This window comes from Harpia harpyja, chromosome 11, assembly GCF_026419915.1.
Source record: "Harpia harpyja isolate bHarHar1 chromosome 11, bHarHar1 primary haplotype, whole genome shotgun sequence".
NCBI classification, from domain to species: domain Eukaryota; kingdom Metazoa; phylum Chordata; class Aves; order Accipitriformes; family Accipitridae; genus Harpia; species Harpia harpyja.
In genome coordinates, this window is record NC_068950.1 from 42,614,622 (window position 1) to 42,636,272 (window position 21,651).

At 39.5% G+C, this 21,651-nt stretch overlaps 1 protein-coding gene across 4 annotated transcripts; it reads right to left on the reverse strand.

Annotated features, from left to right (window-relative positions):
• Positions 1–833: 833 nt before the first annotated feature.
• On the reverse strand, positions 834–21,380 carry TM2D1 (TM2 domain containing 1). Of its 4 annotated transcripts, XR_008237310.1 has the most exons (9): positions 21,060–21,380; positions 19,847–19,916; positions 17,477–17,585; positions 13,089–13,180; positions 9,488–9,561; positions 8,123–8,241; positions 3,586–3,692; positions 2,531–3,416; positions 834–2,070 (listed from the first exon to the last, which is right to left on the reverse strand). XR_008237310.1 is itself a non-coding variant. In XM_052802454.1 (7 exons), exons 1-6 carry the CDS (start codon positions 21,219–21,221, stop codon positions 8,131–8,133), a joined length of 618 nt encoding a protein of 205 aa, XP_052658414.1. In that variant the 5' UTR covers positions 21,222–21,380; the 3' UTR covers positions 834–2,072; positions 8,123–8,130. The 4 variants fall into 4 exon arrangements, 2 of the variants coding, with proteins under 2 accessions (XP_052658414.1, XP_052658413.1); XR_008237309.1 differs by having other exon boundaries at positions 2,531–3,692; XM_052802454.1 differs by lacking the exons at positions 2,531–3,416; positions 3,586–3,692 and having other exon boundaries at positions 834–2,072.
• Positions 21,381–21,651: the final 271 nt, after the last annotated feature.

Sequence of the window (21,651 nt, forward strand, 5' to 3'; positions counted from 1 at the left end):
CATTTGTTGTGAAAAACTCTATGTTCCCCCGTTTGCTATTGCTGTTCTTTGTCATTTAATCAAGTGGTGACTGTAGCTGTTGCACTTTAAAATTAAATGCTATTATTTATGGTAGAACTTGTTCTAGTTAAAAATGCAGACCTCAGCACTGTGTACGTTTGTAAGCAGAAGGTTAAGCAGGACATTTTAAATGGTAAAGCAAAGGGCTTAATCAAGGCTGAAGAGCAAAATGCTGTGGGATAACAGATACAGTAAATAGGCATTAATCACCATACAGGCTTAATCCAGGTATTAGGCATTCTTGGGGCTAATACGAAGACTCACTTACATAAGGACTCATTCTACCAACCCTTAAGTAAGTGAATAACTTTATTCTTTGGAGAAATTTCACCAACGTTAAAGGCTCTTGCAATATCAGGCCTACATTATGTCTTTGTAAAATGATCATCACACAATTGTTTTGCCTGAAGGGGATTTCTCAGTTAGGAGGCACATAGGGGGTGTGGTTCAAGACAGGAAAAAAACTGAATTGCCAGAGCATAAGGAGCCACTTTTCCATGTTTTTTTTTTTTCCCTTGACACTGTCTATTACTGTGACATCAAAATCCCAGCTAAGTACTTCTTGCCAAAGATGGACCAGATAAAATCACGAAGCCAGTATCATCTCATGGGAGACAGCTCACTGCCTTAGTGACAAATTTAGTGACTACAAATCCAAGCTTAGAACATAGTCCTTCCCTGGTCATAATCCAGCACTTGCATATTGGATTTGCGTTTAACTACTGATGAACTAAAATTTCAGTTTCAAGAAGATAATAGCACATCCATAGGTATGACATTTGCTATACAAAAGTTCTTTTATTAGATGCTTAGAAAGATTAAAGTGCTTCCACGTTTAACTTAACATCAAAAATTCCAACTCTTTATACAAACAGACATGTCGTATGCACTGACACCAGCACACAAATCCCAGCCTCCGGCCCAGGATGGGTTTTGGCATCCTGGTCAAGCTTGCCTTACCTAGCCCTGAAACAGATCAGGCAGACTCACAGGAAGCACAACATGACCTAACCTGAGGAAAGGGGAAGGAGATGGAAGTGGGGTAGATGGCCACAGTTTATCTATTCAAGTAATAGCAAGATGAAAAAAATCCACAAACCTTTAATTGTGAATGTAGGAGAGGGACAGTGATGTAACTGTTCCCAGGGAACACTATTCTTATTTTGTAGAGGGAGGTGAGCCAAGATACTTAAGCTCTAGAGAACCTTTAACACAGGAAGCTATTTATCATAACAAGCTTGGTTGATACTGCTCCCATACTGAACCAATTAGATTAGCCTATTTCGTCATACTTCATAACTTGGGATGATAGGTTTCCAAGCATGGTACAGTGCAGTAATTGAATTTTGATCAAACACACATGGCCCATAACCCAGTATGTGAAACTTTCAGAACAGTTCACAGCTTTTAAATATCCAGTCAACATGTTGCCAAAAGTACAGGATGTACTTGATGCAAGTGGGAGAGGAGGGGGGGAGCACGAGTCCACGCCGTAACTTGGTACAGCTGTAAAACAAACATTTTTTTGTTCCGATTCTGTTCCTACTTTAGCAAAGGAGCTGGGAGGAAGACAGTGAATGTCAAGTAAGTCGTTTTTCTCCCCAACCCCCACACCCCCCAGGCACACGTTTCCCTTTTAACATTCTTAGATTACCACAACCTTTTAAATTCACTATACTGTACTTACATACTGTATTAGACACACCAGCAATTATGTTTGTTAGCATGACACATCCATTGCTTACACTTAGTTAACAAAATAACTTAAAAGTCACATGCATCATCCTCTTAATAGGGTTATAATCAATGGGACCATGGAATGCAAGCCCTAAAAATTACCCCCCACCTCTGCATTCCCCAGGCTTCTGCCTCTGCCAACACAATCCATATGGTGGGCAGTCTTGTCAGGCTCAAGGTGAACACTCAGTCAGTTCTTCGCAGGCAGTGATCTCCTCTTACATGTTCTTGCCATGTTTTCTCCACGGTAAATCCAAAGAACTTTGAAGAAGACTGTGTAAAGGAAACAGAATACATTAATAAATTCATTCCTACCGCTCTACTGACTAGGGGGCAAAGCACCCACTGCAGAACAGGTTCATGACATGGAAAATGCTGTGCCAGACTTTCTTTTGAGTAAGTGTAATGGCTATCCATATCAAAGCTGCTCTCTGGCCTACAGCTAAGTCTGGCATGCTTAAGCAATGGAGCAGGATATCCCCAACCTCTGCATATGGTGCTTCCAACTTCTTTCTCAATTTTGAATGCTTTGACCTGAAAGGCAGCTGGAGGCAGCTCCAGGCATCTCAGCTACCCGAAGGGGAAGCACCAGGGCAGCCAACACCTTCGCTTTCATCGAGGTGGTGCAAATGACATAAAAGATGGGAATTACTTCTACAGCCCTGCAAAGAGTCTAGGATCTGACGGTTCTAGTTGCACTCTGTGGATCATCTGCCTCCGAGCCGTCTCACACACCTGTTCTGGAGTACAGCTGTGTAAGAGAAGCAGCCACAGGTTCCAAGGGGAGAAACGGTGCTTTTCAGATGTAACAAAATGCACATCTCGTTTAGTCTTGCTGTTGGTTGGGGACAGGTATATTGCCCGATTACAGCCACTACCCTGTCAGAGCAGAGAGGATGCACTGGATCCATCTCCCTCCCCGCCCCACTCCCTGCTAAGTTACGATGCTGCAGAGAAAAGGGAAAAAAAAAAAAGAAAAAGAATTTGGTGTTCAACCTATCAGACTTGGACCAAGCCTCAGCTCAAACCAAGGTTAAATAGGCCTGTTCTAAGCCTCTTAAAGATAGGATTTATATAGTAATTACAGTAATGGAAACTGATCTTTATAATTTTTATACTGCCTAAAATTCTGCTGTGTCATACGCATCTGCAGAGCCTGAGAACTGTGCTTCTCGGAGAAAGCACTGCAGTCTTGAAAGCAGCCATTCAAATGTATAATGGAGAATTATCGGAGCATGAGTATGTTTGAGATTATAATGAAGCACAAAGAGTAAGAATCAGAAATCCTGGGAAAAGCAAGGAGTTTGTATTTGAGACAAGCAGTATTTTTTAAACACTATTTTGTTGGGAGTTTATGGAACTAGATCTTCATCACACACAGTGCAAACAGCATTGAGACTGCCCTTTTTATTCTTATATTTCCTTTCTTTTCCTTTGCCACAGTCTTAGGTCTAGAGAGTAAGCATAGTGCAAAATGCATCTTGGCCAGACAGAATCCTCACATCCACTTTCCAGTTTTCTCTGTTGTGCAAGGAAAAATACCGGAGTGCTAAGTCCTTGCTGTATGATAAAGAACAACTTCAGAAGATTTGGAGATCTGATAGGGGGTTTGGCTCCACCTTCAGGAAGCAGAAGGCAAAGAGACAACACGGTTTTAGGTTTCAGGCATACTTTTGCAGAAACTGAAGCCCACAATCCCCTCTTATTAACATCTACTGCTCCCCAACGTGTCTTTGCTTCATATATATAAAAGATACCCTGATGCGATGCCGTGACATTTCTACATACTTGATTCAACTCTGAAGAGTCCAATTCCTCCTAGAGGTACTTTGAGAACTTGTGGCAGGATGTCCAAAGGTAGCTGATACATGAACAAGAGTCAACGAAAAGCAGCTCTGAGGTGAAAAAAAGAAGTTGTGACACATAGGATGTCATAGAGCTGTATCAAATATTATTAATCACTTACACTGTCAGTGCTAAGGTTTCCATACAGAACGCTATTTTCTCTTCTAATTCACAGAGATTAGAAACGTTCTTTGGGTAACACAGATGGATTGAGAGGAAGAAAGTGGGAAGAGTCTTGATCAAATTTCAGTCTAGCAAAACACTTAAGCATATGCCTAAAGTTAAGCTATTTTTTCTCCTCAAATTCAGGCAGAAGATGCAAACAGAATAATCTCTTGTATTTCACCTCTTGGCAGACTCTGATGCAGGCTGAACCCAGAACATAGTAGCTGGTTAAAAAGCATGATTTAAATGAACTAAAATGATGCATTTTTAAAAAAAGCCATATAGTGACCATTCATAATAATGAAAATGGCAAAGTAGTTAGGGATGAGATGACGCTGAGTTTGAAAGACTGTATGATGTATTAGTGAAATAATAGGCAATCACACAATTAGTGACAGTCCTATGAGGCAATGGAAACGTACGGTTGCTTGCAAAATCTTGCCTTTGGCATTTCCCCAACTGGGTGCTTAAGCACCCAACCTTATTGTATTCAACATCATTTTCTGGAGGAAACAGGTTTGAAAACTGCAGAGCAAGCAACAGGAATGGCTCTCAGTGCAGAAATGGACTAAACACCTAATGAATCTAAAAATAAAAAAACCCCAAAACACTGAGAAGAGATGCAAGAAGTCTGAATAGACATAGCTGTGTAAGCAAATATAACTGAATATACTCTTGAGGAACAAAGGAAACAATTCTTGATGGGGTGACAACAGATGTTCTCCAAAAAAATTCTAACGGAGCATTTCAAACACAAAGACCTTCCTGTGGAGCTGAGAAGTTTTACTGGCAGACATACAGTAATACATCTTTGGAAACATAATAAAACCTAACATTTAAGGTGTTATCAGGTCCTGAAAGCAGAAGTGATATCTTCATGTAGTAAGTGGTGGGTGGTGGTGGAGAGGGAAACAGTTACGATAACAAAATACTGTCACAGGAAGTTGCCATAGCATAGTTGCGATTTAAATCACAGGAGGAGTAACTAGTCAGAGATTTTGTTCTAAAATATCTCTAAATCCGCTCTTTCGGAAAACGAGCTCTAAACACAAGTGAAAGAAGCACAGGTTGACCTATCTGAACAAATACAATCCAGAGTAATTTATTAATACAGTAAGCACACCTAAGTACAACCACTTCTGCACTGTGTGAGTGAATACAAAGTGCCCAAAGCTGAATGTTTCTACCAGCTACTGCTTTTTCAGATCATGGTTAAGCACGTTGCAGAAAATCCTAAAACAGACATAAAAAAAAAAAAAGGGACAGGTTTATGGAGTCATTTTTGCAATGACTGAACTGCACTGGTACTTAGGGAAGATTTGGATTTAACTCCTGGCATAGATCTGCAGCATCTTCAGTGAATAGCTTTATACAGGTTTTTAAAGGCTAGGCACTTCAAATTCTTTTTTTAAACTCTGGCCTTTACTTTTTATGTTCTTTATTTTTACAGATACAGAATAATACTTCTTGGTCTTGTTGGAATGTTGAAAGGATTCCTGAATACCTGCAAGGCCAGCAGTTATCATTTTATCTTGGAACGAGGCAGGAGGATGACATAGTACATTGTCTAATCATTTTTATTGCTTTGCAACTGTTCGGGGGAAAACAATTCAGAGAGAAGACTATTCCAGTGCAGTCAGAGCAATCAGAACTACAGAAATGCTAGGATGGACAACTTGATTGACAGGAGAAAGCTAAAGCAGGCAGCAACACAGAAAATCATCATAGGACAGACATTTTGATAAATATTACTGTAGCCAATTTATTATTAACACAGTGGGACAGCTTTACATCTTGCATCACACTTTTCACAGCCCTTATGGTAAACATGCCATATCTGACAATTACAAGATGAAAACAAAGACCTCACTAACTCTCTACTGGCCTGCAGTACTATCTGCTTACTCAGTTAACTCTCTCTAAACTTCAGCTAGGCAACTAAACAAGCATATAGAAAGGCAGATATGAATGTTCAGAGATATATCATAATTCCAACAGTATCCAAGTTTCAAAGGTTAAGCCATCTGTGGCACTAATTTCTAAAAGGCTTCACAGAGAAAGGAGAGGGTTGTGAAAGAAGTGGAAAGTTGTTAGTACAAGATAGAGGATCAAGTGGAATACCATCTAAAGGGAAGAGAAATAAATTTTTGCTAAGGCTCAAAACATTGCTCTGTCTGGTCACCCGTGGCTTCATTCTGACTGCTATGACAAAGCAGTGCAGTCCTGACAAGAGCATGCACTGGTATCATAAACCAGAGAGCATCGGGATGAAAGGATCCCGTAGCAGTTTTTATTTCCTGGATTGGTTGACACACATCTTCTGTTTCTACAGAAATGCTGTAACTTGGAATAACAAATCTTTCTCTCTGCTGGCTACTTGGTTTCTGGGATTAACAAACTATCTGATGGACCTCATAACTAATCATATTTTCATCTGATTCAGACAAAATAGCTTCCGTATTCTTTTACGGATAACGAAGCACAAGATGGACTGCTGAAAGTCAAGCCCTCTGCTACTCGTACATGTGGAGACAGATTTTAGAACGAAATCTGGTGTGATGATTTGCCCAAGGCTATTTTTTTTATTATAATGTCCATGGTATCTTCCTATTTTCACAGCTTCAGGGTTAAAAAACAAAAAGCAGACAAGTCACAGGATGATCTTAGCCACGAGATTTTATTTGATTGAAACATTTATTTTCCATCCACTTCCTGTCTGTTTTTGAAAGTATTTCAGGAAACAAAACTGACATGCACAAAGAGCATTCAGTGAAAGAGAGACAAAAGGGAGATGCAACAAATATCAGGCAAGTGAACGAAGCTAACAGAGCGTTCTTGTCTCCTTGAACCCACAAGTAAAATGAATGTTAGCAAGTATTCCAAAACTCCATCTTTCTTGCGTGAAGGAAAGAATTAATGTTAAGCACAAAGTATTCCTTGTGGTTTATTCTCATTACGTGGTATGTCAGGTTACGCCGATTTGGAAAAAAACAGCTTTACAAAGCTTTCTGTGCAACAGTCCTAATGTAGGTTTAAAAGAGAGTAAAACCCAAAAATTGCACTTTTAAAAATCAATTTAGGAATCTCATTTTTTGTAATTCCCTTAAAAATACCACTTGTGGACACATTAATAACATTTTGAAAGTTTCATCTGAAAAACAAAAGAATAGGCCAAATTTTTGAAAAAAAATCTACACTAAAGTTTATATCATGTGGATTTCTCACTACATTACTGCTGGTTTTCATTAGAAGGTGAAAGGAATGTTTAAAATTGGTCAAATAACATGAAGATTCTGTTGACATGTTTTCTGTCTCTGTGTGTATATACTTTTCTTTAAAGGAACATCTAGGTAAATCTTGGTTGTCCTAAAGAATTTGGTCAAACAACTTTGAAGGACACAGAATTTATTTCACTGAAACACAACTGATCTAAAATCAGAACCTTTTAAGGGCTTTATTAGTACAAAGAATTCACTTTTTTGACATTCTGTAGCTGTAAAACACATGCACCGATTTCTTTTCAGAAAAGGAAGGGATGTATTTCACCATGGATGGTTGCAAGGGAGGGGAAAAGAAGAAAATCAAAATAAGCAGAACGATTATTTCCTATTCTAACCTCAGGGCACCCCAGCATGCACCCTCCTTTTTTGTGATGTGTCATCTACGGTTCCATTTTTTATGCATCCATATTTCTACTGTTGATCACCAAATTTTGCAACTTGACCAAAACTTGACTTTAAGCTTTACAGAAATAATTATTTCAATTAATAGAATTTCACAGAATACACCAGCACAAGATTTAGGGCTGTCTGGATTTTAACTAACAGGATAGAAAGAAAGGCAGTTTCTGTGGTTTGGGATATTTAAGTTCATTTACAAAATGCCACGCATAGTTATGAAAACAGACACCAAATGTAATCCTGGCCCATCCATGCTCAAACTCTCATCAATTTCAATGGACTAAAGATCAGCATAGTTGTTCTGAACAACTCTTTCTCCACCTCTCTGTAACACTCTAAATTATACTTACAGACACAGAACAACATCAGTGCAAATTGTAAAAGTCTGCACATTTCACAAATGGTACCACTTAGCAACAAACTATGTGCTCACAGAAATAGAGCAGTCACAAAGAAACTCAGCGCTTTGAGGTAACCTCACTCACTTGAGGAATTTTCATATTTTATCATCTTTGTTCAATGTACATTTAATATGCAGTTCTGATGAAGTGTAATTAATAAGTCATCAGCAATTTCAGTGGACGACTGGGTCCATCTGTAAAAATAAAATGCACCTATGCATTTATGACACTTACTGCCAGGGTTAAGGATAGGTCTGCATTTTCCTGAATGTTGCATTGGTAATAGTGAGCCGTGTAAGCCTTGCTCCATAGTAATCTATAATGTAACTAGAGCCATCGGAAGGTCCAACGATCTACAAGAGAAAAAGAACCAAGACTTTTCAACATGAAGTGAAATATACACTTTGTGCTAATGTCTCAATTACTGCTAATTTTCCCATCATAAAATTAGTCATGCTTAATTAGTCAAACAGAAACTAGATTTATTTTGAAGTTATGCTGTAGTTTAACTATTTTAGCGAGCACTCTCTCAGGAGGAACATTTCCCTGGGGCTTCTAATCAACCAAATTACACAGCCAGGCGCTGGTACTAGGTTAAGCCGATGCGGATTTGAGTCACAAAATCAGGCTAACAAATGAGTGGGCTCCAAACCACTTTTCTTGAACAATGGAGGGTAGGCAGGAGAGAATTAGGTTGATGACAAGTATCTTTGAAATACTGCACAGGTAAGGAATGGAGAGAAGGAGAGAAGATCATGGCTTTTTTGTTCTGGAAAGGCTAAATTGATGTGGGGTCACCAGGGAGATGAATAAGGAGAGATGAAAGATACTCTCAGCTGTATCTGTAAGTGATCTGAGGCAAGATCACTGCGATAGCATAGAAAGGAATTTGAGAATGCATATCATTTAAAAGATGTACATACAAAGATGCATACTTTAAAAATATTTTTCTATAAACCCACACAAACAATTCCCATCTCCACAATGCATTTTAAGTTCATCATAGGAAATTTCAATTCATGCTAAATGGACGCACTGTATAATAAGACAATTTTGCAATGTCATGACGCCACAAGACGTCACCCCAGCTGAGGATTTAACCATCATGAATCCCAGAGTCACCGCTCTCAGGTGATATGGGACTTGTATTTGGAGGAGGGGCAGAAAAAATAAGCAGCAATGTCTTCTCTCCTGCACACTGCATGGACACCCCAGATGATGGACTCCATCAGTATAAAGCACATGCAAACACAGAACTTTAGGATTCTGGGAACAGCAGGATAACTCATGCAAAGTCCAACACTGTGTCACAAAGAGGTCATAGGTTCTGACAAAGTGAATTGATGGTGTTATATCTTCCAAGCTTTTCATTACAAGTATTTATAGATAGCTAATCTAATTTTTTAATTCAAACAATAAATATATTGATATTTTGTGTCCATATTCTACAACATCAATCTACAAAGAGAGCTAAAATAAATGCCTTTATTTTTCAATATACAAAGGTTCTTAAGGCTAAAATGCTAACAAAGAATTAGCAATCAAATCAAAGTTTTAACAAACACAGATTTGTATCTTGTTTTGAAAGCCCTGACTTACCTGCATTGAAATAAGTATGAAATCAATTAGACTACCAATTCCACAAAATCCTACAGTGCAGAACTTTAACAAACCTAAAAAAGGAAAATAAAATTTAACTGGAGCTTTAAGCCAGTCACTATGAAGTTCATAGGTTTCTGGTGGCAATCACATCCCAACTTTCTCCCCACCCCACAAAATATATATGTGTGTGTGTGTGTGTATATATATATATATGCATGCATCTAGAAACAGACCTACAGTCAAAAGATCTTTAATTACCAGGGAAAAACCACCACATATTTATATTTATACATCCTGAATACACGGTAAAGATTTTAAACATTAACTTTTTTTTTTTTTTTTAAACAGATAAATATTCTTAAACAAAGGCAGGCAAAAGTTGATAACCAAGTTACTGGAAATTTTCCTTTCTTTGACTGAGGCACAGACAGAAAAAAATCGCAACTTGAGGTGCAAAATTTACTTATGAATAGAAAGAGACTTTCTACCATCTCATGAGTTGCAGCACACACTGACTTGATTTTCAGAACATGCTCTTTGGAGAACAATCCTTTGTATAATTTTTATATTTTTGCTGAAATTGGAATTTATTTTGAATATATATACATATATATTTACACTTCTTTTTAACCAGTATTCAAAAATGTTATTTTTCTATGAATAAATGAAAGATTAATAGAAAATATATGGGAATCGCAACTAACAGATAAATGTTTCATTGGAAGTTGCCATGCAAGGCAGACTTCATTTGGAAAATGCCTTCAAAAGGAGGCTGTCTTAATTTTTATTATTTTTTTAAGATCAGTAGTTTCTTGTACAATAAATATAATGCAATGAGTACTATATATATTGTAAGCAATACTTCAGCTGAACTTCAGCAAACTTCTAGGTTATTTTGAGAATGAGATACTCATTGTGAAGACATTTATCTCTTTACCCAGGCATAGACAGTATGAAGAGGAATGCATATCTGTTGCATTTAAGTCAGTTGTAGGCTGTGCTGTATAGGCAAAACACAGTTCCCTGCTAAAAAGCATACCCTTACCGTGCTTACAAGGGCCAGCACACTTCTGAGGCAAGAGAGGAAACATGTTGGTAACATCAGCCAGTGTGGCATCCCAGAGCACCTCTTCCCCACAGCCACAAGTTGTGCTGTGCTGCATAATACGTGCTAGTAAAACCACGCAGCTGTTTTCCAAAGAACGGGCCTGCTCTCTGTCAAACACCTGAAGGTCTCCTGACCTCCGCCTCCTCCTTTGTGCTCCCCCTCTCTCAGAAGCAGCAATCTGTCCTGCATACCACCTCCTCTCCCCCATGCCCTGTTTATGAGGCTGCATATGGAGGAGAGAGGGGGAATAACTGCATGCATGCTGCAGGAAGAGCATCCCACTGTCTGGATATAGCTCCCATAGTTGACAAGATGAAACTAGCCTGATTTATAAACTCCAGGGAGACAGTTTATAATCTCTGCATGGAGCAACACAGTAGTCACAGAGAACGGGGAAAAATACCTAATGACCAAGAAGATGAAAGAGTAGTAGCAGGATGGTCTTTCAGCTGATTAGAAGAAAAGCCTACGTGCATATTACAACCAAAGTGGTGCCACTTAAATGTGCAAAAAACCCAAGTATGTAATTTTTTAAAACAGTTTGTTCCCAGTGGCTGATGCGCAAGACTTGCAGCAGCCAGACACAGTTAGCCTGCGTATCAGTACTGGCAGCAGCGTAACAAAACATAAGGGAAACAGCCAGCTAAAGAAATGCTAGCCTTAGGAAACAACAGTTAAGACAATTAAATAATGTCAAACTCTGGTGAAGAGTTTACTTTGTTATCACCTGCATGGAGCGCAGTCACCATTTAAGATACTTATTTGTGACACTCCTTATACCGTCTCCTCTCAAGCTGTGGTCCTGAACCTGACTGCCAGTTGGCATTTTAGCAACCCAGCAGTTCTCTTACCATTGCTGGTTCCAGCAGCAGCTCCAGTTTACTTGAGGAACTGGCTGCTCCGTTATGTTACTGGATATAAAAGAACTGTTTCTGAACCTGGCATATATTTCTGGAGCGCAGGGTAAAGTTGATCTTTTTCTTCCTCCTCACTTCCCTCCCTACAAGCAGATCACACTGAGAAAATAAACTGCTGTAAAGCATAGAGGGAAAAAATAGTGCTCTTACGCAGTGATAACTTATGGTTTAGTTCACAGTGTGTGGGAGAGGAAGAGGTTGCCTTCCTGATTTCTTCGTATTCAATAGCTTGTTTGTATTTGTACGCTCTTTAAGCAAAAGAGAGGGGAAAAAAATAAACCAAAGAACATTTACAGTCTTCATTACACTTGCACAAAATATTTCAATACTATTAACCTTTCTTAATCATTTTTTTGCCAAGGCATGGATGTCATAAAAAATCCCCAGTCAACCACTGTCAAGGAATCCAATGTATTGATTGTTATTCTTTTTTCCTTTTCTACTGTAACCTATTTGCTTTTGTCTTCCTTACCTTTCAAAAGCTTGAAAACCTGACTTTTGAAGAGTTGAATTTTAAGTCTTTTACCTTTGGTTACTGGCTACAGTATATTCCAGCAGGGTTAACAAGCATGAGCATAAAGAACTCCTATATAAGAATGGAGGATTTATAGATCTAAATTACTACAATATATTACAAAATAATTACTGCAAATTATTATTCCAAATCCAGTGGTATAACAAAAAGGTGGACCTTATGGACCACTTCCAAAAATGTACCTTTTTGTGAAACAGATGGACAAAGTAAGTACTAATTATAGAATCTCAGGGAAAAAAGACATAGATGTTAATGCAAGATTATCGAGAAGGACAGATAATGTTATTAAAAAAACCAAGCGTTCGCATTTAATGGGCAGAAACTCAGAATTCCTAGCTGAAGTGACAGTAACATGTATAGCTTTTTCCAACTCATTGCTCCATGCTATCTAGACTTAATTTTACTCCATTTGTCCAGCTCAGAAACAAAGCCAGTGAAAGTAGTTCTAACGTACTAAGGTATTTCCATTATTTAAAAGCCAGTGGCACCATCACCCTGGGATTCAGGTCCTAAAAACACTAACCAGAAGTAGGTCTTATTAAAGGTCCCAGCTTCTGCAGAACTGTTAATACCATGAGCTATCTTGAAGGTATGCATTTGCCAGAATAAATTCCATATCCCAAAACACTAAGTTTACTGTAAAGGTTGTCCACTATTTTCCTGGTAAAATCAAGCATCATTTAAGTAGCTGGCACATGAGTCAAAACCACTTCTGTTTCAGTGCCTCACAAAGAATGCTGTGGTAAACATCAGTGCAAAGCAAACGTAAAGCAAAACTATGAATAGCAATAATAATGTTTGCTTATTAGGATTTTATCTGTTGGACAACTATATATCCATTTGTCACCACTCACTCCAACAGAATAGCAGGCTCAGGATAATGCCGGATTTTACCTTACTTGACAATAAAGTAAGGATTCTAGTTGTAAATATTAAAACTTGACTGTCAGCCTTCATTACTCAAAATGTAAGTATACACATATAACTCAGTCACAACAATAAGCTTTACCTCAAAGAAAAAATAAGAAATAAACTTACCTAATGCAGGATAGCCTAGATAAAATCTATCTGCTCCCAACCATCCAAGAAATAAGGACAGAGCCACTGCCACTTTGTAGGAGTATCCATTTCTGCCAAAGAAACAAGTAATGTAGACAATGACTGCAAAATATATTCGCTCAATACTTTTGAGAATTAAAGTAGTGACTCATTTGCCTGCTGCTTCAGTTTAAAAAAAAAAAAACCAACAGACTTGTTATTTATCTTCAATTAACGGACACAGAATTGATAATGTTAAGCTTTCAAACTGGGTAGGCATCCTCCATAAAGGAACCTCAGCTGTTGCAACTCAAGTATACTCTTGCAGAATACAGATCATTCTGAAACTAAATCATGATTTCTTGTCAAGACATAATTCAGTTGCTGATACATTCCCAGTTTCACAGAGTACTTCCTAACAGTTCAGCCCTACTGAGACAACCCTAGAAAGCTAAGAGGTATATGCATACTGTCCGTAGGCATTAGTCTCACATGCAGCCAAATCGAGAGGAACAGGATAGACAGGTGAGATGTCAGCAGAGACAGCAATTGCAATGAGATCTGAAGGAGAAATGAACCATGGCCACTGGCTGAAGAAGCTGCAGGAAGGATTCAGCAAAAAGGGTAAGTCATGTATCTATTTACTACACTCTAAAGGTAGTAAATGGCACAAACTCACAAATGAAAAGAACTGCTGATGATACAAAGATGTACAAGTTAAGCATCCCATGGTTAGTCATACAAAATAAACAGATGCAACAGACTTTTTGAGATTTATACTAATTGGCACCATTCTTGCCAACAGCTGCAGTGATGTGGCCACCTAACCACCTGTAACTTTCAGTCACTGCTGATGTGAACTTTACACTAATAAGTGAGCTAGAAACATACAGCTATCAATACTAGAACTTGCTGCATCCTTTGCTGCATTCTGAAAAGCAAGCCCAAATGTAATTAGAACTTTAAAAATATTCAATAATTCACTGTTTTGATACGTGCACTACTATGTGCCAGCAATTATTTAATAAGCCCAAATTAAACTCTTAGTTGACAGTTGAATAAAACACAGAGTTTCACAAAGACAGTAGCTGAGAAAGGTCCAAGCACCTTTATTAAGCACTTTCAATGCCAAATAAAGATCTACCTTTTTGCTTATTATCTACATTTACTGACTTTAAAATTTAATGGCAACATTAAGTGATTAAATCATGACTCTTACCTCAATATTTGTTACTTAGCGCTTATTAGCAACACAGAACATACTGGGCATTCCTGGAAGCTAATGTAACGTAAATTATCATCTTTAGAACTGTCTTGTTTCCACTGTAAAGAACACTAATGGTTTTATTTAAAAGTTAAGGTAAACTGTTGGAAATTTCTTATCAACTACAAAGTGTCAACAACCCTCCAAGGACACTAAAGCATAAAAAGAGCTCTTACACAAAAGGTGGGAACACAGTTTAATTTGAGATGCTCCTGATCAAAACTAGTAATAAACTGAGCACTCGCCTATGCATTGAGATGCTTTTAAAAGCAGAACAGTCTGCAACCCAGCCAACATCAAACTGGCAGGCAGAAGAAATCTAGTATAAAGTGGAAGCATGTTAATACCGTAACAAGGCTGCATCCACTCTTGTATTTCCTTTGTCTTACTTACTCTTTCAGATAAAAACATGCACTGAAGACTAAACCAGCAAGCAGAAAAATAACATATCCCAGGCATCTAAAGGAACTTCTACAATTGGGTAAAAGATGCAATTTCTTTTCAGTTCCTCTTCTGATTTTTTCTTGCTTCTCAGCCTCATCCAATCTTTATTTCTTCTGCATACGTTTCTTCCAGCTGCCATGTCAAAGACTTTTTCTTCCAGCTCTTCCACACCAGTTGATACCAGGCACTGCTGTAGGTCATGGTGGCTTCCATCCTCTTTTGGGGTCTCTTAGCACTGCTCAGACACCTGTCCACACTGAACTTCACAAATTTCACAGACTACCATTTTACGGACTCCTTGCCTGTAATGGCAATACTTGAACAATGGACATTTCAAGTCCGCAGAGTCGGGGCCTGCACATATTAAGCAAAATACATGACAGAGTGCCAATTGAGGGAATTCTAGAATTTGGCAAAAAAAATCTACCTTCAAAACATCAAATTAAAACCAAACCAGAACAATCTTGACTCCCAGTACTTTTTTGCTGGAGCAACCTTATTACCACTTACAAGCTTCTCCTTGAACTTATAGTAGGAGCAACTGAACTTGAACACATCTACTTATACAAATATGTAACATCTCCTGGTCTTGCTCTAAAATAACTGGATCCCAGAACTGTTATCTGGACTGTTGCTAAATTACAGTTTTGGCTAAGCACAACTTGCTGATTTGTCCTTCCCAAAAGCTAGGGATAGACATAAACCTGCTGTCCCCATGCTAGGACAATCCTGCTTTGGGAAGATGCCTTCTCAAACCAATTTTCTGGTTAAATCACATGCAGTTACTTCTGCCAGAATACAGTTATAGTTTCCGTCAAAACTCAGGCAAGATGCTGGAAAAATCTCCAAAAAGCAGTAGAAAGGGCAGGCCTGATGTTGTAATATTAAGCTAGAGATTCCTGCTTAAAATAATGTTTCTAACACTTAGGTAACATTCAAAATGCCTTATGAAAGGCTTATATAAATATCAGTGATTAGACCGCTTTTTAAACAAGTGTACACATGAAGGATGCTAATATTAACCTTGCTGCCATTTTTAACTGGCTTTGGGGCTTTATCAAGGGCATGCTTGCATAACACTTTCGACACTCACACTTGTATTTGGAGTTTTCAGCAAGCCCACAAAGGGTCCTCTTCTCCTTCTGCCATACTAGCAGTCATGGGACTGGAAAAGCCACAGCAAGTTCTTCTGATAGTGTAACCATTGATTATTTCATCATAAATAATAGTCACGATCAAGTAATAAACACCATAAGAAGGATGGCATTTTTCTGCCTACACAGATTTGGGTTTTTGTTAATAAATGTAAAGAAAAACTACATTTTAAAATGTTTCTAGAAAATATATTAAACCAAAAATATACTTATACAAAAAACTCAAAACTAAGAATTACTGTCTAGTCCAAAGAGGAAGCAATTTTATTAAACTAGTATAGCTCATCTTATTCTCAGTCCCCATCACAGATGGGACTGAAATGCAATTGTTTCTGGACAAAAATGTGACTGAAGTCTAGTTTGCTAGCATTTAAATTTGATTAGACGTAATAATATGTTTTCTTCAATTTGCTGAGCTTTGACTGTTGAGAAGACTAAATACAGAGAAAATATTTATGAAACTAAGAGGCAGAGCTGTACTTCTGAGTTAGGCAAATTATTGAGCAGTAAGTATCACACCAGAGTTATTTGCCCACTGGTGTGATAAGGAATACCCAGCAAATATTACTGGAGTTTTAATTTCCAAAGATTCCAGCAGGACAAAAGAAAAAGGCTCCTGCGTGAATCCCACAAAAAGGAGAAACAAATGGCACTGACAGGTGTTCGCTGATCATTAGCATTGGCCAGTTGGAACATTTATTGGTATCCAGAGCTCTCCATTGCTCACAATGTAGTTTAGAAAAACTAGGTCCATCATTTTCACGTTTCAGAAACAGGCTCTTAAAAGACACAGAGGACTTGGTTAAATACAAAGGTTGCTTAAAAATAGAGGACAGTTCCTCTAAAAGATATTTTTTTAGGAACTGGAAAGAGACTTAAACTACCCCAATATTCATGCATACTACAACTTAAGCTGCATCTACAGGCTCACTTTGAACTGGCACGAACCAGTACTGCCACTGAACAGAGAAGCCCAGTCCAGCCCTCCTTTCTCCACTCTCTTATCCTTGAGTTGCCCTCATCCTTGTGCTGGCACAAGCACTTGAAGCAACTGTACTGTGACTCCGATTGGGGAACTGATCCAAATTAGTTCAAACCCAGATCAGTTGCCCGATTCAGTATACAGTGGGGTATGTCAGGGAAAGGGATGGAGAGGTGTCCCCAGAGGAGCTCCTTTCAGCAGCTGCGTGGATTTTAAGCATATGTGAAATGTAGCCTTAGCATTTGGGGCAAATTTCTGCCAGGGTAAATAAAGTACTAAGCAAAGCAAAGGTAAAATACTAAGGTAAAGCAAAGATACAAACATAACTAAACAAATGTGTCCATGGCTGAGACAGATTTACTTATAATCATGCATGTTGTATCCTTATACTACTTACAGTGCTTATTAGAGGATTAAGTACTCTTCAACGTGTGTACGATTCCACCTTACTTCTTTTTCCTTCTATCAACGCATCATACTATTTTAGAAAAACTTCATTGTGAAAACAAAGACAAATTATTACAAAAAACAATAGTGTACTTACACATTGCGACATGGAATAGGCTTGTAAAATCCAACTTCATGTCCTGTAAAGACTTTTTCTATGCCAAGGTGATCTTTGCAAGTTATATTTGGTGCTGGCAGACATTGAACTGAGGACAAAAAAATTATTTGAAATTAAGCAGTAACCAATTGGGTACTGTAGGGTTTTTCTGACAAGACACAAGTGAAATATACAAATGAAGTTACACTGTGCAACAGTCTTGATACACAGCACAGTACACACAGACATATTACTTTTTAAAAAAATATGGGTTTTTAAGCCAGTCCTATGACTAACTTGTGTTTCTGCATGATACATATTAAGTAAAATATACAAACCTAACTGCTGCCCTAATTCTGTTGTAATTTCCATTTTGGCTCCGTTACGAGTCAATGGGAAATCTGAACCTGACATACCAGGGAGGTGGTGCCATCACCATCCTTGGAGGTTTTCAAGATCTGACTGCACAAAGTCCTGAGCAACCTGGTCTGAATTCAGTGCCAATGCTGCTTTTGAGCAGGAGGCTGGACTATATGACTTCCTGAGGTCTCTTTCAACCCAAATTATTCTATTATTCTAAGCTAAGGTTTGACTCTTAAGAGAACCAAAGTGGAAATCACAGCAGAAAGTGACATCTGCTAAAAGTTTCCAATGTATTACCAGAATATTAGTCACTCTTCAGTGTTTAAGTCTGTCGTTTTAAAGGGAAAGATCCCAGTCCTTTACCCACTTTCTACCAGTTTTCAGTATTTGAGAGTCCTGTCGGCTGGTTCCAACAAAACAGCAAGCCAGGTTCAACATTCCTTTCCAGATTTTCCAATACTACCTACAGGCAAGAAACCTAGGATTTGGATATGTATTTTTTTAAATATCTATCCATATTGCATAGGGACCAAAAAATGAAAAAAAACCAAAACAAAACAAAAAAACCCCACTAATTTCAGGCCATCAGTATTAGTAACAGCCAAAACCCATGAGCTATGTCTGGACTTAACTGCTATAAAGTTCTACATGGAAGTTACTCATCGAAGTGCCTAATCTAAGACAACTACAAAAAACTACATTCTTTGTTGTAAAAAAAAACTAAGCAAAGAAAGCAGCACTTTCTTTTACTTAGAAGAAAGCCACAGCAGTTTAAATATATTGATATAGGAAAGGCCACAGCTTTCGTGTCAATGTCATGCCAGTAAGACTTGAAATCTGCTATTCGATGAGACTAATTGGATGCTTTGAATTAATCCCCTATTTGTTTGGGTGATGGATCCCAGAAAGATGTTCAGAAACGGTAGTGCTTCAAGCATGATCCAGAAGATTAACTTGCTATTACTTAGATAATACTGAAACAGGAAGCGACTCAAATACTGTGGGGACAATCTATACAGGCACAGAAAACAACGTTAATTAATCTAGCAACTTTCCCCACTCTGAAGCTTATCTCCTGTTCAAATGTATAGTCTATTAAATACAATCACATGGTAACTGGTTAGATGACTAACAATTTTAGTTGTGATCAATCTCAAACTACAGAACATTCTTTCTGCTCACTGACTGGACATTGATAATAAGGGACATGATGTCAAAGATGATGTAAAGGACTGGATAACTTAAAAAGGGATCCATTTTGGACAGTACTTTCATCCAGTCTCTGAAGAATTTGGAAAACCTTTACTATCCTTCAGCATCCCAGTGAAGAAAATTATTCAGCATTTATAAAAAACAAAATATGAAAGACAACAAGCATACACATGTATTTTAAACATGAGTGCACATAAAGCAAAACTGTAGTGCTACTAGCTCACACAGAGACTATTTATTTCAATGCCTGAAAACATGAGAAAAGCTAAACATATGCAGTAAACCAAGTGATCAGTTTAAGCATTTTTCTGTTGTACTCCAAAGTACATCAGAATTTAACATCAAAATAAAAGTAAATGCTTTCAAAACAGAGCCTCATGGCACCAAAACCTCCCGATGATGGAAGGCACCATATTTCCTTAAAAAAAAGTAAAAAATAGATTTTGAAGGCTGTTCTGTCACGTGTCAATTCTTCTAATAAGTATATGCAAAATGAGTATGACAGGAACGGTTTGTTTTAATCACAGTAGTGCAGGACAGAGCCTAGAGGATATAACATACATTGAAGAGATTTACCAGAAACCTCACTTACAAATGTACCAATCAGAGACAATGTATTTATTCATTTTTAGTAAAGCATCCAATCCACACACATGTTTTAGGCTTTCACACTAATGATATTACTAATCCCATGTTTTATAAAGCTCATCTAGCAGATACAAAAATGCATAAATTGAACACTTCCTTAGAAAATGTTGTTACTGTCAATATATGTCCTAAGTTAGAAATCCTTACCATATGCTGTGTGATTTGTACAATTCATAGGTTCTTGTGTACTGTTGTCTATTTTAGGCTCATCACACATATATGTTCAGGTAATTGAGGAAAACATTTTTCATATCAAACACTACAACAGGTTTAACAGTAATTTATTCCACCCTCTTTAAACCCTGAGGATTTAAGATGCACCTTGATGTTAGTTCCTACCCATCCCCCAAGATAGGAACAGCACATTACCATACAGCAAATCTGCTAATCCAATTTAATACACCAATATATCGCATAAGCTCCACATTTAATTAGTGCTGCAGTCAGCACTACCTAAAGGAACTACAATATTTATCAGTCACAGCCTCTGTATTTGAAGGCAACAAGGTAGCACGCCTAATCCAGTCTTCTTCCCTTATTTCAATATCAGAGTACCTTTAAATTGAGGCATTTGGTTGAGAAGAGTAAATCTACAGTAACATACAAATTTCAAAGAATGCCTAAAAACAAACATCTGAAATGCCAGGAATTTGGACTACAAAAAAAAAAAACCTGACCAGGAACTAATTTCCAGAGTCTGAACTCCCATGGCCAAGTAAAGCAGGAGATGAAGTTAACTTTTCCAAGATTTGCTTTCCTGACACTTTTGATCGTCAATAACTGTCAGCTACCATCAACAACGGTCAGCTACCATCAACAAACATTTTCTGGGGAAGGCCTGATGCCCCTTTGGAGAATCAGGAGCCTCGCAGCTAGAGTCTTTAACACCTGCGCCCTGCTCCTTCAGACTGTGGAGGAGCACTCGACATTGTGCAAAGCCACCGCGTCTCGCTCGAGTGTCCTGCAAAAAATAAGAAGGTGGAGGGGTGGGGGAGAGGGGTCTCTCATCCCGTGGGATCTTCTCTTTGCAAATCGACGAGACACCCCAAACCTGCACACAGGCACACACTGTACCACCCTCAAAAGGAACCCAGGCCGCTGCAGACGTGCCCTCTCCCGCTCCTTCCAGCTGAGACCCCCTCGGGGCTCCTGACCCGAGGCTTTCTCTGACACCCTGTCAGGCACCTCACACCCTCCGCCTCCCCTTTCCCCCTCCACCCGAGGCGGCTGGGCAAGCGGCCCCCCCCCCTCAAGCAAACCGGGCCCGGGGCGAGAAGCCGCCAGCCCCTCCGCCTTCCCGGGCCCCATCGCCATAGCAACCGACCCCCGCCGCCCCCCCCCGACCCCGGCCGCCCTTAGGATATTGCCCCAGCCTCAGCTCGTCGCACTTGAGCGGCGGCTCCGTGCCCTCCGCTCCCTCCACGGCTGCACCCGCGAACCAGAGGAGAAGCAGGATCCGGGCCTCCGCCGCGCCTCTCCGCCTCCCCTGCCCCGCCGACAGCCGCCCCGGCCGGGCGGCCATGATGGAAACCGCCGCTACCGTCAGCTGACTCGCCGGCCCCGGGGAGGAGCGGGCCCCGCCGCCGGGGGAGGCCGCCCTGCCTGCCGGGAGGGGCGGGGTGGGGACCCGGCGAGGTGTTCGTGGGCTGCTGAGGGGGCCGGTTTGGGATTTTGGGGTTTTTTTTTTGGGGGGGGGGGGGGGTTGACCTCAGCAAATATGGCTCCTGAGGCAGCTACTGGTCAGCGCTGAGGGCAGAGCGTGCCCCTACTCAAGATGGCGCTGGCAGGACACCGGCGGGCTCGTGCCCTGAGTAAAGATGGCCGCGCCCGCCACTAGCACCTGGCGGGACGGCGCCCGCCACTAGCACCTGGCGGGACGGCGCCCGCCACTAGCACCTGGCGGGACGGCGCCCGCCACTAGCACCTGGCGGGACGGCGCCCGCCACTAGCAC

Excerpts from the sequence above, each read along its gene's own strand:
- TM2D1 (XM_052802454.1), bottom strand. The coding sequence starts at position 21,221 with ATGGCCGCCCGGCCGGGGCGGCTGTCGGCGGGGCAGGGGAGGCGGAGA. Across the intron at positions 9,562-13,088 it reads TCTAGGCTATCCTGCATTAG|GTTTGTTAAAGTTCTGCACT; the intron begins GTAAGTTTATTT and ends TTCCTTTTTTAG. Across the intron at positions 8,242-9,487 it reads TCATACTTATTTCAATGCAG|ATCGTTGGACCTTCCGATGG; the intron begins GTAAGTCAGGGC and ends TTTCTCTTGTAG.